Raw genomic sequence first — 21,141 nt, 5'->3', positions numbered from 1 at the left:
GTGGTTGCTCCATAGACCTGGGTCACCACACTCCTCCAGCCACCCACAGCGTGGAAACGGTGGCTCCTGCTTACTTAGAAGCCCCGGGGGGTTTAACTATTTTACCAGAATTTGATAATTTAACGAAATAAGAGGAGAAGTGCCAAGGGAGAGAAGAAGGGGGGGAAGCTGAAGGCTCCAGCTCCAGCATCTTGTAAAGTGCAGGTCCACCACCGGGCCGCCGTGAGAGATGGCCGAGGAGACGCCCGCTCCATCAGAGCTCGTCTGGGCCCTGATGGGATTTCCTTGATTGGATTGAGCAGGATGCAGCCATCGCAAATGGCTCCTCATTACTCAGGAAAGCCAACTAATGAGCCTCCCTGCTTTGATTAGGGCTAGAATTCGGTTTGGAGGAACGGCAGAGGGATAATAGTATTTCCTGGAAAAAGCGCTGGCATGGAAGGACATATTGTCTTGATTAATGCTATTGAATAATGAGGTCGTTCAGCAATCCTCGATTTAACTTCCTGGCTCCCACTACCAAAACAAACAATCCCTAATTTTAGGTCTGCTGAAAAGCATTCGGAGATGTGGTTTTTTTTTTTTTAAAAAAAAAAAGAGTAGGTGGGATTAGGCTTTGAATCTGAAATGCTGAGGAATGAAGAATCATCTTTTATAAAATCGAGGTAGTTTTATCCCCCCCCTACTCCTACCAGAAAACCCGGTGTGTGCAAACTGCTGAGGTTATTGTAAGAAACTCCATGAAATACAAACACGGCTGCGTTACTTGAAGGCAATTAAACAGGAAAACTAGACCACCTTTTTCCTTTGTTTCGCACATGGAAATTAAGGTACAGATTTTAATGACCATATTATAATAACTTCCATTCCACACAATGTCCGTGGTTCTTTCCAGTATCAGTAATGCATCAGCCATGTGTTTTGTCATGGTTCTAAGCCTCTCCTCCCAAAATATTGCTTGATACAGCCCCAAACCCTCCAGGTGTTATTCAAATTACAACCTTCACTCCCTATCGAAAGCCCTTCAAACCCTTCACATAAAATATGTATTTGCACATCAGGGAAAGGTGCAATTTGAACTCCGTAATCAGAAGGGATAATGCAGAGTAAAGCCTTTGGAAAGTGATACCAAAGCAGGGACCAGGGGGGAGCTGAGGAGGGGACACCACAGACCCCCCCACCTCCAGCCTCCCTGGCCCTTCCCCTGGAAACTCTGCTCCACTCGGTGCATTTAATTACCTTTTAATCCTCATCTTTTTTACAGTTCTTGCCCTGGTGGTGTGCTACTACATAACACCCACGTACAGCAGACATTCTGGACCTCTCTGGTGACAATTCTTCCCTGCTACCCTACATGATAAACAACAGGCAAGTGCAGAACTAAGGGTAATATTGCTAAGAATTCCAACAGGACTTTATCTGGAAGACTTATACACTCAGGCTCCAGACAGCCAGGCAGTGAATTCAAATATTTAAGAACGTAAGATATATTCACATTTGCAAGGCTCAGATTAATTTGCGACGTGAGCCACAACAAATAAAATATTTATGTGACATTTTTCTCTGGACCGTTATGCGTTACGAAGCGACACACAGCGAGACCACCCCTGGCAGAAATAAATCCCCCAGTTTACCTTTATTTTTCACCCCAGCAGGGTGAAAATTCACCAAATTTGAGTTTTTAAGAGGAAAAATATTAACTGCTAAAACGTATGGAGGGAACCTGAGGTGTGTACGGTGTGTGTTGGGGGAGAATCACAAGGGGCAGGAAAAAAGCCCCAATAGTGAAATTTCACATCAATAGTGCCCTTTCCTGCCAAGTCATTAAGTTTGTGTGTCTGTGGATTTTACAGCTTATATCTTATAACCAAATTCAGGACCTGAAGATGATTAAGTATTTATGGTGAGTTTTGTTATTTTAAACCATTAATCCTTAACGTTATGCACGTCGTATGATGGGGAAAAAGCAGAGAATGTCTTCTTCTGGCCTGCTGTTTTTATTTTCAAAGGTGGAAATGCAGTTTGCAATTCTTGTCCCCTGCCTGGGGGCTGAATTCTCTTACCTGGTAGGTACAGGGACTTCGGTCAGAGCACCCAGCATGACGGCCTGCTGCAGCCGCACGAAGGCAATGAAAGGACTCTCCAAGAAGTCTACCTCCCCCACCAGCACGTTGGAGGCCTCGGCGTCACGGGGCAGCTTCTTCATGAATTTATTCTTCAGCTGGAAGCAGGAAGGAAAAGAAAATTAAGGCTCGTTAGGCATGCACACGGCAACTTTCAGTAACATTTATCCAGTTTTCACCCTCATTTCCTCCTCGGTCAGAATATATCTTTGGCCATCATCCTCACAGAGTCTACTGACGTAGAAACGCTACGAAGATGAGCCCCAGAAGAACAATGATATTGGTGCTTGGAGCCAAGACAACACTGAGAAGGTTACGCCTCTTGGAGCTGCTCTTTCTGTTTACAGACCCGAGATGGTATCATTTTGGGGGAGAACAAAGTGTGCAGCATTGAGGAGTGGATCTGGGGAGGGTTTCGGGAAGAAGCATCGCAGCACCTGGCTGCCTGGCCATCTGCAGGACAGGGAAAGGGTAGGCACTTTTTACCCACGAGGGTGCAACTCCACGATCTGTGGTCACCACTACAGAAACGACTGGCCTGAGGAAAACTATCCCTGAGGGATGGACGCCAGGAGCTGGGCACCTGCATTTCGCTGTGTACGTGTCTTTTCAAGTTCCAAGGCAACGACTAAGCTTAGTGCAGGCTTTTTGGAGCACGTCTTAGGAGCCTGTGGCTTCTGCCTTAATCCAAGATTTGCTTGAGGTTGTCCAAAGCTGTTGTTCCCATGGCCTGTGCAGGCCAGCACATGAGGAGTCACCGGGCCAAAGCAGCAGGCTTGCTGGGTTTGAAACTACACCAGCAGTGTCAACAACCATCTGGGTGAGAAACTGGCTCGTTCCTGCTTCCCACCATCGCTGCTGAGCCCTCAGCCCTCCCGCAGGCTGCTGCCCTCAGAGACAGAGCAGGGCATGGCTGAAAGGGGACAGAGGAACGTGTACCATCATCAGAGACCTTCTGTCCAGGAGAAACCCCCTTCTCAACCCTTCTACAGACCATGTGCCATCATCAGAGACCTTCTGTCCAGGAGAAACCCCCTTCTCAACCCTTCTACAGAAGACGTGCCATCATCAGAGACCTTCTGTCCAGGAGAAACCCCCTTCTCAACCCTTCACAGAATGATGCTGGGTGGCTACTATTTCCATTACCTCCCAAAGGTCTGAAGGAAGACAAAACCTTGGGGAGAAGTGGATTCTTTTGGATGGGAACACCTCAAGTTTGGGAGCAACACCAGAGAAGCCACCCCAAGGTGCTTCCACCAGCAAGGAAAGCAGCGTGTCCAGGAGAAACCCCCTTCTCAACCCTTCACAGAATGATGCTGGGTGGCTACTATTTCCATTACCTCCCAAAGGTCTGAAGGAAGACAAAACCTTGGGGAGAAGTGGATTCTTTTGGATGGGAACACCTCAAGTTTGGGAGCAACACCAGAGAAGCCACCACAAGGTGGTTCCTCCAGCAAGGAAAGCAACACTGGGGCTTCTGTCACAATATGAGCAGTGCTTCTTGAAACGCAGTTGTGCTGCTGAACAGTGGGGCTCAAAACTGCAGGGAAGTGAGCTAAGATGACCTACAGAGCTGTATTTACTCATTTCCAGCAATCCTTCCCCAGGCATCCAAATGGTACCCGAGGTCCGATTCTGTCCTCGTCACCATTAAACCAGCGTGCAAGTTTGGGAGCAACACCAGAGAAGCCACCACAAGGTGGTTCCTCCAGCAAGGAAAGCAACACTGGGGCTTCTGTCACAATATGAGCAGTGCTTCTTGAAACGCAGTTGTGCTGCTGAACAGTGGGGCTCAAAACTGCAGGGAAGTGAGCTAAGATGACCTACAGAGCTGTATTTACTCATTTCCAGCAATCCTTCCCCAGGCATCCAAATGGTACCCGAGGTCCGATTATGTCCTCGTCACCATTAAACCAGCGTGCCAGAAGAAATCCACTGACAAGCATCATAAAATCACAGAATGGTTCAGGTTGGAAGGGACCTTAAAGATCATCGAATTCCAACCCCCCTGCCTTGGGCAGGGACACCTTCCACCACACCAGGTTGCTCCAAGCCCCCTCCAACCTGCCCTTGAACCCCTCCAGGGACGGGGCAGCCACAGCTTCTCTGGCCAACCTGGGCCAGGCTCTCACCACCCTCACACCAAACAAGTTCTTCCCCACATCTCAGCTCCATCTCCCCTCTTTCAGTGTCCAACCCTTCCCCCTTCTCCTAGGGCTCCCCTCCCTCATCCAGAGTCCCTCCCCAGCTTTCCTGGAGCCCCTTTAACTGGAATGCCCTTTAGACATCCTTTCCATGGGCCAGCTGCCAGGGTTACTCTCATTTATACGTCTTTTCCCAAAGTGTAGCTATAGTTTCATGCTAAAAATAATTCCTTACAGCCTGGAGGTTATTCCTCTCAGCTCTGCACCTCTGTCCTGTAATTGCAGCCCAGCAGGCTCACGGAGCTCTGCAACAGGCATCCTCTAGCTGGAAAAAGAAAAAAAAAAGATTAACTAAGTCCAGCTATGGCATTAATTGCTTCTGATTTGATAATGGGAAAACACTGCAGCAGCCGAGTTTTAAAAATCAGCCTCTCCTGGCTCTTTTCTGCTGTCTCCCTGGCTCTTGAAATCTCTGTAGCCTGGCACAAAATTGCCTTTTTTTTCTGCTAGGTTATTAAATTAACTCAAGCAGCAAAGCTCCTGCAGCCTTGGCCATGCTGGTGGGGGGCACCACTGTCCCCCGCTCTCACCCAGGGATTTCCGAGCATCCTCAGGTCCCAGAAAGGCTTTTTGTTGTTTAACTTCAGCCACGGCAGAATTGATTTGAAATTGAAGGCTTTTGGTAAAAAAAACCCACAACCCTGCCCTTATATCTGTTTCCCTCCCCCGGAGGTCTCTGGAGATGGTGGGGGTTTGTCTGGCGGAGGGTGAATGGGGAGGGAGGATGTACTGCCAGAAACACCAACAGGGGGTGGGGAGGAAAAAAACACTCCACCGGTCTGCAAATCCCTCAGGAGCTTTGCCAGGCAGCTCAAGGAAGCAGAAAAAAAGGGGGGAAAAGTCTCATGAAAAGGCAAAAAGGAATTGATTCAGCGGGAAGAAAACTGCAGGGCAAACCATGCTTTCGGTGGGGATTGCAACCAGAGAAAATATTAAATAAGCATCAAGGGGCGCTGCGGGGGAAGCCTGGAAAAGTGCTACCAGTTTTTCCACAAGCAGTGTTTTGGAGGAAATTAGGAATAAAATATAAGGGGAAGGTATCAAATCCCCAAGAAACACTCGGTTGGTTGTGGGCTTTGCTGAACAAGCACGGTGTTGGCCCCGACAGAGGTCCCTTCTCAACCAGCAGCATCTCGAGTCAAAACAGCGACGCTGATTTTGAAGAGCTATCGTTACAGTGGGTTGTTTGCTTTTTTTTTTCTCCAAATGTATTTTACAGCACCGCTCGCCGCTTCCTTAAATCATTTATCAGCCGGGTGACGGGGAGGGCGCAGTCAGCCCTGACAATCCATTTCCAACCATTCCCCCAGAAAAAGCTTCGGGAAGATTGGAGTCCTCAGCAGCACGCGAGAGCAGGGAGAGAAGCCTCAGAGCCAGAAAGCACCACATTCACTTTCCCTGCACTCTGCTAAATTGAGCACAGCTCCAGCCCCACCGCTAATGTCACCTTAAAGGCCACAGATCTCCGACGTTCCACTTGCAAAAAGGCACGGCAGCTTGAAAAAAATCACCATTTCCCTAATTGCACCCTAACACTCCCTTATCATCAGCATCACTTAAGGTTTATCGGAAACGAAAGCCGCTCCTCAGTCTGTACGGCTTTTATCACATCACTTCCTTGGGTCCTAAGGGACCAAGTCAGACTGATTTTCAGAAATCACTCAGCACTGAATATTTTGTAAAAGATGGAAAGCCTCTTCCTTTCTTTTGGGAGCACCTAGCCCATCCGAGAGCAGAGCTGCCCGACACCCCGGAGCAAGAGAAGGTGAAAAGGAGCACAGCTCCCAGCTGGGACCCCGGCACGCTCCCCAGAGTAGTCTGCAGGGAAGAGAATACCCAAGGCAAGTGGAAACTCCATTAAATGAGTCATTAGCTGAAGCATCAGAAACACAACGCTAAGCAAAACCCCATGATGCAGCACGAAAACTGCACCTAGAGAAGCCCTTTAGCTGGTGGCTTTACTGTAATGATGCTCCAGCCTTTGCAGAAGAACCTGCAAGGAACGTGTAGGCACCAATCTATGGGAGAATCTTATGTGTCACAGTCGTGTTTGATCACCCCCAGCCTAAGGAAGAGTTACCAAACAACAGCTTCCACCTGTGTGAGCTGGAGTTCAGCCACTACCTCATTTGAAATGGAGTTACAAGCTTAGGAAAGCTTAAAATGGTTTGCTTTTTGGAGACAGAGCTCTGCGCTGTGCCCTGTGGCCACACAGGACACCTCAGTGCTCTGAGCATCGCCATCAGTGCCTTGGACTCATCACCATCGATGCCTTGGACTCTCTCATCACCATCAACACCTTGGACAGACTCATCGTCATCCAAGCCTTGGACTCACTCATCACCATCCACACCTTGGACAGACTCATCACCATCCAAGCCTTGGACGGACTCATCACCATCAACACCTTGGATGGACTCATCACCATCCAAGCCTTGGACTCATCGCTATCAGTGCCTTGGACTCCTCATTGCCATCCACACCTTGGAGTCGGGGTGCTCACCCCATGAGTATCACTTGGATTTAAATGCCAGTTGATGGAGAGAAGAGTCCCGATTAACTGAGAGGGGACACAGCCAGCCCATTCACATGCCATCTTGCACCTATTTTACACAACGCAGAGCTTCTGCAGCCATGCCCAAGTTTGGAAAATCAGCCCTCAGTGAGAGGAGGGCTGGGACAAGAGAAAACCTGTTAGTGAAGTGTGAGGCCACCACTGGCGTGAGCTTTTCTGCTTTATGGGCCACCACTGCTGTCCGCACCTGATAGTGCCTGCAGTTTGCAGCAGGGCAGCCCCACAGCAAAATGAAAAATAAAGAAAAATATTGTGCCCTTACACAGACACAGTAGATAACTAATAACCCCTGTCTCATCCTTCCAGTAACAATATAAATAAAATAAAATCAGAATGAAAGGGCCAACCACCAACTTCACCTAAGGAAGCTACGAACAGACGCTAACGTCACAACCCACCGTCCTCCAGCCACGTAGGATCTGAAGTGCAAGCTCCAGCTCCCCTTCCCTTTAGCAGCACTTAGTTGCCATCATCAGTGGAATTGAGCCACCAAAGCAACTGAGGATGCTATCTGTCCAGCAAATATCAAAAATACAGTTTCCAGGTTCTTGCTTAAAAGCCCAGGAAGGTGGCTTTTGGCTCGGGGAAAGCAAAGCTCCCAGGGCAATCCCATCCAGTGGGGAAAATGTTCCACCTCTCCTCTTCTTTATGCCCTTCATCATTTTACAAATCTCCCTCTTCTTCCCCACACCACACTTTTTCAAGCTGAAGACCCTCAGATTATATTTAACGTCTCCAACAGAGAGTCCATTCCAACCTGCTCTTTTTCACAGAATGCTACGGGGTTGGAAGGGACCTCTGGAGATCGTCTCCTCCAACCCCCTGCCACAGCAGGGGCCCCCACAGCAGGTCCCACAGGAACGTGTCCAGGTGGGTTTGAATGTCTCCAGAGAAGGAGACTCCACCACCTCTCTGGGCAGCCTCTGCCAGGGCTCTGCCACCCTCACACCAAACAAGTTCCTCCATCTCATGTTGAGAGGAACGTCTTAAACCCTCACACCAAACAAGTTCCTCCTCATGTTGAGAGGAACGTCTTACGTTCAAGTTTGTGCCTGTTACCCCTTGTCACTGGGCACCACTGAAAAAAGCCCGGCCCTGTCCTCCTGACACCCACCATTGAAGTATTTATAGGCGCTTTTTCACTCTACCACATGCCATTTCTGAGTTCATCACCCTTGGCAACCTCCAGAATTGCACTATTAGGAACAGCCAGGACTTGATATGGGGCTGAGGAGCCCACCTGAAGGTGAGGGTATGATTTGGCTGCAGGTTCCAGCTCCTGCTTACCTCAGGTCACAGCAAAACTCCAACTACAGGTCCCTCTTCCCCCCCACCTCAAAGCACAGCAAAACCCCATAGAGTGTCACAGAGATTGCCATCGGGAGCCGAACGGCACACGCGGTGCTTTGTGTAACCAAAAGAAGGCTTCACGGTCCCTGATCACAGGGAGAAAGGATCCAGTTCCCCCAACTCCTGGGACATCAAAAGCCATGAGCAGCACGGCGGGGCTTGGGGGAGGGACCTGCCAGCCTGGCCAGTGGCACGGGGATGACCCAGAGCACAACCAAAGTTTTGGGGTTAAAAAAACCCCTCGGTGGGGACAGGGGTGAGAAGAGGTGAGGGCTGCGCACGGTGCTTTGTGTAACCAAAAGAAGGCTTCACGGTCCCTGATCACAGGGAGAAAGGATCCAGTTCCCCCAACTCCTGGGACATCAAAAGCCATGAGCAGCACGGCGGGGCTTGGGGGAGGGACCTGCCAGCCTGGCCAGTGGCACGGGGATGACCCAGAGCACAACCAAAGTTTTGGGGTTAAAAAAACCCCTCGGTGGGGACAGGGGTGAGAAGAGGTGAGGGCTGCGTTATTTAACAGAGGCCATTGAAAAAATTCACAGAATCACAGAATCTTCTAGGTTGGAAGGGACCTTAAAGATCATCTTGTCCAACCGTCAACCTAACTGACAAAAATAGACACCCACACAACAAACAAGGAGCATCATCACTAAACCATACCTCCCAGCACTACATCAACCTGTCTTTTGAACACCTCCAGGGATGGGGCCTCAACCACCTCCCTGGGCAGCCCATTCCAATGGCTGAGAACCCTTTCGGTGAAAAAATTTTTCCTAATATCCAGCCTGAACCTCCCCTGGCGTAACTTGAGGCCATTTCCTCTCGTCCTGTCGCCTGTGACTTGGGAGAAGAGACCGACCCCCATCTCTCTACACCCTCCTTTCAGGGAGTTGGAGAGAGCAATAAGGTCTCCCCTCAGCCTCCTCTTCTCCAGGCTGAATAAACCCAGCTCCCTCAGCCTCTCCTCACCAGACTTGTGCTCCAGACCCCTCACCATCTTTGTTGCCCTTCTCTGGACTCGCTCCAGCACCTCGATGTCTTTTTTGTGGTAGGGAGCCCAAAACTGGACACAGTACTCGAGGTGGGGCCTCACCAGTGCCCAGTCCAGGGCACTCTGTCTTCTGTTCACTCTGTGTGGGGGTATGTGGGCTCACCTCCTGGCAGCACCGTTTGTCACTGTGGGGTTCCCACACCTGAGCACAGACACACAGAGCTTCTGTGCTTTGGGAAAGGTTAATTCCCCAGGAACCCAAGTCTGCATCTGTCTCTTTGCTGCTCTGGGGCTGTTCACGTATAGAATCATAGAATCATTGAGGTTGGAAGAGACCCTTGGGATCATTGAGTCCAACCATCTACCCTACTCTACAAAGTCCTCCCCTACACCATGTCCCTCAGCACTGCATCTAAACGGCCCTTGAATACATCCAGGGATGGTGACTCCACCCCCTCCCTGGGCAGCCTGTTCCAATGCCCGACCACTCTTTCGGTGAAAAATTCTTTCCTAATGTTCAGTCTAAACCTCCCCTGTTGGAGCTTGAAGCCATTCCCTCTCGTTCTGTCACTAATTACCTGTGAGAAGAGACCAGCACCAACCTCTCATCCATGAACGTTGAGACCTTCATCACTCTGTCTTTTGTCAGTGCGTGTAGCCCCACAGCCCAGGAATGCCCTAGAGGTGTGGGGAGAAACGAGGCAAGCTGAGCTGCCTCGAGAAAAAAGGCCAAAACAAAGGAAATTCCAGTTTGCTATACTTCCCAGACACTTTTCCTTCCCTTCAGAAAGGTGGCAGTGGTCTGTACTGGGAGACAGTAACTCTGAGCTCCACGGGATTAAAGTAGGTCACCCAGGCTGACGGACCTAAAAATTCGGCACGGCTGCTCGTGACCCTGGAGATGGAGAGGTTTGTCAAACGGGGAAAGGGGGGAATCCCTCCCCCCATTCACCACCACACTTTGCTCCGGGCACTGGGATCCCACCAGGGCCTTCCCCATCCCTCGCTCCCCCGGGACGGGCAGGAGGGCTCCCCTCAACCAGGCCAGCTTCATCCTGAACTCGGGAGCCAGCTTTGGCACACATCCCCTGTTGATATGGAAACACCGGGTTGAATAAACACTGCGGGCACCACAACAAATAAGAAGGGTTTTTTGTGCCTCTCTCTGACTGACCATATTCATTCAGGGACTTTTTTTTTTTGTCCCCCCCCACACAAGTGGAGATAACGCCAGGGCAGTAAACTCCCCTTATATCAACATATACTCATTTTCTAGATGCTGTTGCATCCGCTCAGTGGTAATAGGTCCCAGACAAAACAGATTTTTCTTTAAAAGTCCCCCTGATTTTACATCCCGAGCATGTCCTCAGCAATTCAGCTGTTCAGAGCTGCCAAGGGCATTTTAACAGGGCACAACCAAAGCATTTCTCACGGGAGGAGGGACTGAAGTGGGAAGAGCAGTGGGAATTTCCCCAGTTTCCCACTGTCCCCTGGCACTACGGCCACAAAGGGGCTGGTACCGGCTGTGCTTGACCCTTCCCAACCATTTCCATCCACAGATAAAGCCAAAAAAATCATTTGAAATGAAAATATTTCATTTCAAGTTATCCAGAGCTAACTTACATTCCTGGCTCCACCACCACAAGTGACAAACTGTTCCCTGGGCACGGCAAAGAGGATTAAAACCTTGTGTGTCCCCCCCAAAAAGGATGTTGAGATGCAGAAGGGATGCACCCCAGGCATGGTGTGGTTGGAGATGTCTTCATGGGACAGGAGAGCAAAACCCCAAACCACGCTGCCAAAGGAGAGCTCGGCCCAAAGAGGGGTTAAGCAATACAAAGTATAAGGAAGGTCACTAATATTTCTAAAGATTAATCATGCGGGGACACTTTTATAAACATTCTCCTGAAGCACCTGTGACTCAAACACCACCACTGAGCAGCGCAGTTTGAAACTGGCTAGAAAGCTGAAAACCACGCAGAAAAATCCTACCTTGATGTGTGCTGAAAATAAGAGAGAATGGAAAAGTGACACCAGAAAAAAACCCAGCAGCCCTGGACAAGAGACCATCCAGCAGAGGAAGGGATGGTGGAGAGCACCGATCAGAAAAGCCTATTTGCATTAAATATATAGAGGATGTAGAACTTGGCTGAGATGCACCTAAGCCAGCAGAAGCACTAGATCTTTTCCAACTCTATCTGGTTGGTCAACCTCCACGTGCATAGATATGTACATCCTCTTACTGTCCCCAGGTTTGCTGGAGAACCTGCTTTTTCTACACCCACCTCTGCTGGGGACCAGATGGGGGTAAACCACAAGGGGGTCTTTTTTTGGCAGCTCATGAAGCCTTCATTAGATCTTTCAGCTTGGTGTTCTCCAAGATGGGGTCAGAGAAAAACTGGAGGAAATGGCTCGACCTTCAAGAGCTGGAGGAATTCTCCTGCCGTGAGAAGTCCTGGTCTTTCAGACAGTGCCACTGATGGATCTGGCAACAGAGAGCTCAGAGCCCTGGAAGCCCAGACGCTGATTTATTAAGTGGGAAACAGAAAAGAAAAATAAATTGCCCAAAAGCGCCGCTGTCCCGGTGAGTCTATCGAGATGCAAATGACCAGCACATTAACTGCAGCCAACACCGCATAAAATAAGACAAATGGAGGCAAATCACTTCCCACTGCTCCCTCAGAGGCGGTGTCCTGCCAACACAAATACAACAAAAGGGAACACACCTCCCCTTCCCTAATTATCCTCATAAACTGCCAAATCGCCAAACAAGCCCAAAGCAAAACCATGACAAAACAGCAAAATTTGGTGGCCTTTACTGCAGTTATTTATCAGCAGAGAGGCTTGAGTTAGGGCCCTGACATCTTCTGCGAGACACTGGGGATGCTGAACTGGTCCCGTTTGCCATCCCAGTATAATCCAGTGCAGTGAATCAAGCTGTCCTGATTCATGGTAGAGAGGGGACAAAGCAAAACCATGACAAAACAGCAAAATTCGGTGGCCTTTACTGCAGTTATTTATCAGCGGAGCGGCTTGAGTCAGGGCCCTGGCATCTTCTGCGAGACACTGGGGATGCTGAACTGGTCCCGTTTGCCGTCCCAGTATAATCCAGTACAGTGAATCAAGCCGTCCTGATTCATAGCAGAGAGAGGCTGGCTCAGGCAAATTACCTGACTTCAATATTCATAAATAATTAATTTCTAATCATGCAGAGCCGCCGGGGTGCTCAGCGCTGCAGGAGAGGCGCAGGAGGAATCCAGCAAAAGCCTTTTGTTTAGCTCCAGGGCCACCTTCCCACACCTTGGAGGTGGAAAGGGAAGATTCCTTTTGGAACACCCCTTTATTTTTTCCGGTTTATTGAGCGTGGCAGTGAAAATGGGAATAAAATGTATTTTTTCCCCTCTTCACTTCCTCCCCCCCAAACCTTCGCCTGTGGTAGACATCAATAAATAGCCTGTGAGGGCTTTTTATCCCATGAGCTCAGCTGGGATCGTTGCTTTGGTGAACATCAGCAGATCCCAACGGTTTGAAATAATGAGATAAGAGTTAATCAAGGCTGAATCATGAAATCACAGAATAGTTTGGGTTGGAAGGGACCTTAAAGACCATCAAGTTCCAACCCCCCTGCCCTGGGCCGCAGGAGGAATCCAGCAAAAGCCTTCTGTTTAGCTCCAGGGCCACCTTCCCACACCTTGGAGGTGGAAAGGGAAGATTCCTTTTGGAACACCCCTTTATTTTTTCCGGTTTATTGAGCGTGGCAGTGAAAATGGGAATAAAACCTATTTTTCCCCCTCTTCACTTCCTCCCCCACAAACCTTCGCCTGCGGTAGACATCAATAAATAGCCTGTGAGGGCTTTTTATCCCATGAGCTCAGCTGGGATTGTTGCTTTGGTGAACATCAACAGATCCCAATGCTTTGAAATAACGAGATAAGAGTAAATCAAGGCTGAATCATCAAATCACAGAATGGTTTGGGTTGGAAGGGACCTTAAAGATCACTGAGTTCCAACCCCCCTGCCCTGGGCAGGGACACCTCCCACCAGACCAGGTTGCTCCAAGCCCCCTCCAACCTGCCCTTGAACCCCTCCAGGGATGGGGCAGCCACAGCACCAGCCTCCCAACCCAGGCAGGGGGGCACTGTGCTTTGTCTGCCGCAGGCACACGGGAGCCCAATCGATGTTATTGATGCAACTTTTGTGATGAGTAATCCACAGTTAAAGATTTTTCCGCAAACTCCACACTTTGGTAATTGGCCCTTCCTCTCGTTTCAGCTTTACGATCATCCGCTTCCCATAAATTAAAGGGGGAAGAGAGTACCACGACGTTTTTAATCTAGCAGGCATCCCAACCTTACGAGTGACCCAGGACTTCATTATTTTCAGATTTCCACATCGGTTTATGACTTCACGCCGCCTTGTCCCGATGGCAGAATTATTTCATCCGGTCTCAAATGTAAGGAAGAGAATTCCACCCTTCCTCCCTCCCGGATGGCTCCCTGCCCTGGCAGCTTGGGAACGGGCAGCACTTTTTCGGCAGGTCCTTTGGAAAAGGCCTGAGCCTCCTCTGCCCTTTCCCGACTCCAGCCTTTTCCAAGAGGGATTCTAAGTTCATTTTCTTCGTGAAAGAGCTTAGTGGTTACCCAGTAAGAAGATTAACTCTGAAAAGTGTATTAAGAAGGCAAAGAGTATGAGAAAAACAAAACAAAGGCAAGATCAAAGCAAATCCCAAGTCGGGATAAAACCAGCCCTTCCCTAAGGGTCAAGGAACCACCTTCACAACGCTCAATGCAGGCAAAGCTGAGTCCTATCTACCGTTTTAATAAGACCATAACTCATTATTACTACTTGTCAGCTTGCCTTGGGACCACTGCAAATATTGTCCCTCATCCTTGGTGCTGTCAATCTTCTAACTCATCTTTGCCATCTGCAAGAAAGCCACCGAGCTGGACGGGACACCTGACCAGGTCCCGCGTCCCTGTAACGATGCAAAGCCCAGCTCCTCGTTATAGTCACTGGAAAACTGAGGATTCTTGTCTTCTCTCACCCCTCTCTGTCCCTGGAGGAGGCCAGTCCAACTGTCACCACTTCTACCATGCCTTTGAACATTGGCATCTTGCCCAATTTCTCCACAGGGCAGGACAAACCACAGGGAGGGCATCCTCTGGAGGATTCTCTGACAGATCTTCAGGAAAAACCTAAGCACGTCCAGCGCTCTCTAGAACACTCCACTGCCATGCCCTCAGCAAGATCTCAAGCAATTTTAGCACCTCTCCACTCTGCTGTGACAGAAGCACCCACCTGACCCAGGTGCTGCCGTGGCACGGATATATAAATGCATAGGATCACAGAATGGTTAGAGTTGGAAGGGACCTTAAAGATCGTTGAGTTCCAGCCCCCTTGTCGTGGTCAGGGACATCTCCCACCAGCCCAGGTTGCTCCAAGCCCCCTCCAACCTGCCCTTCAACCCCTCCAGGGATGGGGCAGCCACAGCTTCTCTGGCCAACCTGGGCCAGGCTCTCACCACCCTCACACCAAACAAGTTCTCCCCGACATCTCAGCTCCATCTCCCGTATCATGTGTCCTAGCTTAAGAGTTGTCTACATCAGCAGGGCTTCTGTAGATAGCCAGGCAGTTGTCCAAGGGACAGGAACCAGCCCACCTGAAAACTGAACCCACTCTGCAATTCCAGCTCTCCCAGGGACTGAAAAAGAAGCTCAGGAGACCAGGCTCAGCATCAGGCACCTCAAAGAAGTGCCTATGTTTGGAGGGATCAGTCTGGGCTTTCGCCTTTGGAGCTGAGGTCCCAGCTGCTTACTGCTCCTTAATTGGCTTATCTAAAAAAAACCACCACAACCCAAGCCACCTGAAAGCAGCCTGGCCCAGGTGACCACACTCAAGCCCTGCTGCCAGTAACAGCTCCAAGAGGAGAGAAAAGTGGCCAAGAGTATTAGATAACAGGCCAACACATGCCACCCTTCTGCACAGAGCCTTCCCCCTCCCAGAGTGTCCTCTTCTGACCTCCTCCAGGCTCATTTCCTTGCCTCTTACCTCAAAGGCTATCCTTGGAAACTAGCAGTTGTTGCAAACGTGGAATTGAATGGAAAAATTCGGTGGCCACTAGTGGTGAGGCAACCCCAGCACGGCAAGAGATTGGATCCACAGAAAATGATCCCAAATAAAGAATTATCAGGGTCGTACAAGGGGAGACACCAGTTTTCAACTTGGACCTTACAACACGAAGGGGAAAGGAGCAGGGAAGCCACAGGTGGTGCTCAGGACCTGCCTGATTTTCCAAAACTACGTGAGGGAACTGGTCCTAAGCGTCTAAGCATCTCAGGATGGAGAAAATTAAGTATCACTGGGGTTGGAGGCTGGTGATTGGGTAAGAAGACATTCCCAGGTAGGATGAAAGTACTGGATGGTATGGCTGCTTCCAGCTGGACGTGTGCACAGGGCAAGAGCTGTCCTAAGGCATGGTCCTGTGTCCCTCTCCACATCCTCATGTGGGTGACAATGACAAAACCCACCCTGCCAACCTAAAAAAGGGAGGGCTTGAGGTCAGACTTAACTACAAAGCACCAGCCACCACTGCTGCTCCATGAAGAGAAAGAGACAGAAACAAAAAGAAACACAAGGGTAAAATCTTCCAAGGAGCACATTTCAGAGTTTGAAGAGAGACCATCCAGAACCTCTACTTGAATTTTACTTATAGCATCATAGAATGGTTTGGGTTGGAAGGGACCTTAAGGATAATCTGGTTCCAAACCCCCTGCCCTGGGCAAGGACACCTCCCACTAGAGCAGGTTGCTCAAGGCCCCATCCAGCCTGGCTTTATGTGTCTTTCTGCTCAGTAAGAACCTACTGAAACACAGATTAAAGGAGTATTGTGGCTATAATATCGCTACGCTGTTAATTGAACCATTCCAATTAGCATTAAGGGTTGCAGAACTGACAATTAAGGCTGCAGGTGGGCAGGAAAGTTATTGAAGGTACACAGAAGCTTGCTCAAAGCTTTTCCTTCTTTTAAACAGGGGCACACAACACTCTCCTTTATCTTTGCAAAAGCAGTTAGTGATAAAAGAGCTTAGGTCCTGGTCCTGCTCCAAGGAACTGATTTCAGCCCGTCGCAGTTCTAATAACCACACCAATAAATCCAGGCTGGAATAACCTCTCTCTCCAGCAAACTCACACCTCTCTATACAGCCTCGTTCACTGTCCCTTCCAGATGGGACACCAAAATAACAGAAGATGGTCACTCCGCTGCCAAAGCAAGGAAATCTGTTCTTTCCAGCTCCCGGTGTTGAAACAGAATCACAGAATCTTCTAGGTTGGAAGGGACCTCAAAGATCATCTTGTCCAACCATCAACCCAACTGACAAAAATAGACACCCGCACAACAAACAAGAAGCATCACCATCACTAAACCATACCTCCCAGCACTACATCAACCTGTCTTTTGAACACCTCCAGGGATGGGGCCTCAACCCCCTCCCTGGGCAGCCCATTCCAATGGCTGAGACCCTTTTTGGTGAAAAAATTTTTCCTAATATCCAGCCTGAACCTCCCCTGGCGTAACTTGAGGCCATTTCCTCTCGTCCTGTCGCCTGTGACTTGGGAGAAGAGACCGACCCCCCCCTCTCTACACCCTCCTTTCAGGGAGTTGGAGAGAGCAATAAGGTCTCCCCAAACAGGAGGGATTATTCCCTTGCCCCCACAAGGGAGTTGGAGAGAGCAATGAGGTCTCCCCAAACAGGAGGGGTTATTCCCTTGCCCCCACGCAGCACGCGGAGTTCCTGCTCGAGGGAGCTCCCAGGCACCACCACCATTTCACAACCTTCACCAAAACAGGAGTTTCAGTCAATCAGTAACAAAAACCAAGATCTGAGGTGATTTCTCAGGCCGGCTCCGCGAGGCGAGCAGGACAAGGGTTCCATTGTGCAGAGTTCATCAGCGGGACAGGGGCTAATTAACTAAGCAGCTCTTGGGAACTAGTTAGTTTGCAAGCAACGGTTTTCCCTACAAACAGACAGGCATTATCTACATTGAAAGCTAAAAGCTTTGGAGCGTACATCTGAACTGGATTTATTAACAGATTTCACTATTAGGACTACCGAAATATCTATTTTTATACCAAATTTACACAAAAAGTCTATTATCTGTATGTGCCCAGGGATGTTTCACGAGGAGGGACAACTCCAACTGAGATCTGAGAAGCCTCCTGCAGCATTCAGACCTGGTTTTCTGCTAGTCTATAAAACCGGAGTTATAATATGATTAAAACCATAAAACATAGCAATCTTTCCAATGAAAAAAAAAAGCGATTTTTACAATCCTACTCTTTCCCCAGTTGCTGCTGCATATATTAAAGGAAAGAGATATTTTGCCAACCCAACCAATATAGATCTACGCTACAACTTTGAATGACACTGAGGTCAATGCAAAACTCTCTTTCCATAGAAGTACATTTATTTATATAAACATATTTATTTTTAAGATCTTTAATTACTCTCAACTCACTTTTCTACACCGATTATGTTGCTGTGCCCCTTTAAGGCAGAGCTGTGCTTACAGAAGATCATCACCAGCCACCATTTGGAGGACTGGAGCCACCCTCAGCTGGCCAGCATTACTGTCTTACCCAAATAATTTTCCAAAGTAGCCCTCATTTGCATTCAGAATAGCCACGGGACTAGAGAAAGCTGAAAGACACGGGGAGGAAAAAAAAAAAAAAGATTCTCCGAAAGAAACAGTCACGCTTTGAGAATAACCCACTTTTTGAACCAAGACAAAGGTTTTTTTGAAATTTGCACAGAGACCTTATTCAGCCACCGGTTTTCTAAGAGTTGAAATAAACTCACTCTTACCCCTCTTCAGCCCTCAGAAAGGAGGAGAACACACACAAAGGCAGCCCATATGATATCCCGCAAACGTTCCCCTAGTCTAAGAAATTGGTCAAATTCGCAGAGACTTGGCACCAAAGGCCAATTTTAACTTAATTACTCATCTCCACTTCGGAGCTGCTCTTTCATGGTTTCCTGTCAGCATGGGTGCTGTTCCAAGCGGATGGAAAGGGCACAGGGTGAGGTAGCATCTTCTGCTCCACCAGCTGCTGCAGTGGGGACATGATCCCCTGGACGCTCCTCATCTACCCCATGGCCCTTGTGGAACTTGCCCCAGGTGCTGCAGGACCTTAGCTCCTCTGCACGTCCTCGCTGTAACCCCTGAAGACCCTCTTCTCAGCAGGAAGAGAATCCAAAATACATCAATATTTGGATATTTTCCCTCCTTTCTCATGGGTATCAGCAAGATGCCATATATGTGGTGTCACCTGCTTCAGGCCTTGCAAGGGTTTAACCTGCTGTTTGCAAGGACTGGTGCTTGCCAACTGGAATCATAGAATCACAGAATCGTCTAGGTTGGAAGGGACCTCAAAGATCATCTAGTCCAACCATCAACCTAACTCTGACAAAAAAATAAGTAAGAAATAGGAAATAAAAATTGCTAAACCATATTCCTGAGGACCATGTCTACCCATCTATTGAACACCTCCAGGGATGGTGAATCCAGGGATGGAGGATCCAGTCACAAGACTCTGAAACACTCTACTTACCTTGTTCGCTCTCTTCTTCTCCTCCAGTTTTATGGAAGAGAGTCTCTTTCCCCCAAGATCCAGCTCCTAACCATAACACATCACCAAGCAGGGGCTGAATCTGGAGCTTACCTGGTCTTTCTCAGGCTTGTCAGAGATGTCATTCAGGCTGGTGGAAGTCAGGTTTCTGTGAGTCATGGCTGGGCTGCCTGTAAGAACAACGTCAACACCAATTAAAGCTCCCGTTTCGATCCGGTCAGAAGAACACAGAGGCTCAGGCTACAGCAACACCCTTCCTTGCAACGAGGGAGGTCGATGTGGGGAATGTAAGGCCCTGACAGGCTGCTTTCTGGGACTTTACGTGGCACATGGGATACAAAGGTGCTAATGCTTCATCATCTCCAACCCACAGCGTTCCACGACTCCTAGGACAGCAAAAGAGTCCAAGGACTCTCCATAATTCCTGCCTGTGGGAGAAAAAGCAAAGCAGCAAGAGGCTGCTGAACCTGATGCTGCTGGGTCATGTTGGACCCAGTCACAGATCCTCAACACGGCTGGGACCCTTGTGGTGACTCAGACCTGCCAACCCCTTGCCTTAGTTCTCCTACGTAGATGGCACCTGTCCCAGGCTCCTCAGCATCCCAGACTTCCGTAGACAGCTCACGCAGCAAGGGAGGTTGGCAGCTCTCGGTCCCTCAAAACAGCCAATAATAAACATCTACCTTTCTTCAAGTCAGATCATTAACTAAACTCATGAACCTTAAGCATTTTATGGATTAAAACAACGTGCACCACTTCAATAGCCCAAAAGTTGCTGGTTCCTGACATCAGCCACCCCCGAGAGATAAAGAACACCCCCGAGAGATGAAGAACACCCCCAGAGACAAAGAGCTGAAGCCGTTCACCTCCAGTTCTTCTTCAAAGACCAACTGCTGGTCTGTCATCCTGGCACGCTGGCAGCCAACCACCACAAAACAGCCAGTAAGGAGCTCCTTGCTCCCTTATGGACTACTTAAGCTTCTTATTCTTGCGTTCTCGGAGACCAGCAGAAAACATGGAAACAGTTCTAAACAACTTGGAAAAAAGCCCCATGATTTCAGGATTCAGTTCTACAATCCCAGCATCTCTAGTTAAAACTGAAGAAACCCAGAAACGGTCATCATTGCCGAAGAAGAAATATAATTTAATTTAAAAAAAAAAAAAAAGGACTTCTGGGATGGACAAAGTATCATAAACCACAGCAATCAGTAGGCATTTTTTTAATTATTCTGAAATTTCCCCATCCCTTCTCACCCACGTTTGCCGGAACCAGAAGCACAGAAACAGGAGCTGTTATCACAGAGTTTCTGACCATGAACGTAACCGGAACGGCAGAAAATACTCAAAAAGAAATGGCACTGAGGCATTTCCCAACTTCGGCTACGTTTCGAGACAATATCGACTAAACTCATGCTTTGATATTCCTATTGAAATGAAAGTCCAAGTTTTCAGTGTTCATCAGCTCCCAGTGCAAACGTGGTCTATAATAAATCTGCGCACCCAGAAAAGAAAGAATAAAAAATAGATAATTAAGAAAAAAGAAAAAAGAAAAAAAAAAGGAAAAAAGGAAAAAAAAGAAAGGAATAAGTATTATTGCGAGCCAGGTTTCAGACCCCACCTATCTCTACAAAGTACAAAGCTTTTACCAATATGTTTACTCACTTGGAAGAAATGCCACTTGGAAGGCTGGTTTAAGCTTCATATATTAGTAACCGTTCTCCTAATTAATTATGAGCAAGCCAGACTTAGAAACGTCGACAAATTTCAACTGAATGTTTGATATGAATCTGTAGGTAGGTGATAAACACATTAAAAGAAAACCAGGAAAAAAGTGATCAAAGCTGCTGACCTGTGTTGTGTCTGGTCCATGGTGTGGACATTACTTTGTTCATAACACCTTCTGTGATGAGTATTTAATAAATATTTCTATTTGGTAAACACAAAGCTTTTTTGGGGACAAAAAAAAAAACCCAAATTAAATCCAGGTTATTCTAATCCCAAAGCCCATTACTGAAACTCCAGGCTCCTTTTTCTTCTATGGTGTGATTAATTATCTTTTAACAGTTGCCCAGACACTGCCAATTCTGGGAAATCTTTGACGAGCGTATAACGTACCCATAAATTAAAATGAAAAACTGCAGCTCGGTGCAGAGATACACCCGGCTGCTTTGCAGATCTGAGCCAATAATATCAAATAAAGGACCGGAGATGCACTTTCTTTAAAATGCGTGGCTTGTTGAGGTTGATAATTGGTGTCACGCAGCTCGGTG

General features: G+C 48.4%; 1 protein-coding gene across 1 annotated transcript in view; it reads right to left on the bottom strand.

Annotated features, from left to right (window-relative positions):
* Nucleotides 1-21,141, bottom strand: part of SLC4A4 (solute carrier family 4 (sodium bicarbonate cotransporter), member 4) — a 240,410-nt gene that overhangs the window by 61,302 nt on the left and 157,967 nt on the right. Inside the window, exons 7-8 of the mRNA XM_014938358.1 lie at nucleotides 18,965-19,041; nucleotides 2,064-2,221 (exon numbers count right to left, since the gene is read on the bottom strand). Of these exons, the coding sequence (XP_014793844.1) occupies nucleotides 2,064-2,221; nucleotides 18,965-19,041 (235 nt within the window). The remainder of the gene's footprint in view (nucleotides 1-2,063; nucleotides 2,222-18,964; nucleotides 19,042-21,141) is intronic.

Source organism: Calidris pugnax, unplaced genomic scaffold, assembly GCF_001431845.1.
Source record: "Calidris pugnax isolate Ruff unplaced genomic scaffold, ASM143184v1 scaffold72, whole genome shotgun sequence".
Classification (NCBI taxonomy): domain Eukaryota; kingdom Metazoa; phylum Chordata; class Aves; order Charadriiformes; family Scolopacidae; genus Calidris; species Calidris pugnax.
This window is presented reverse-complemented; position numbering and strand designations above follow the sequence as displayed.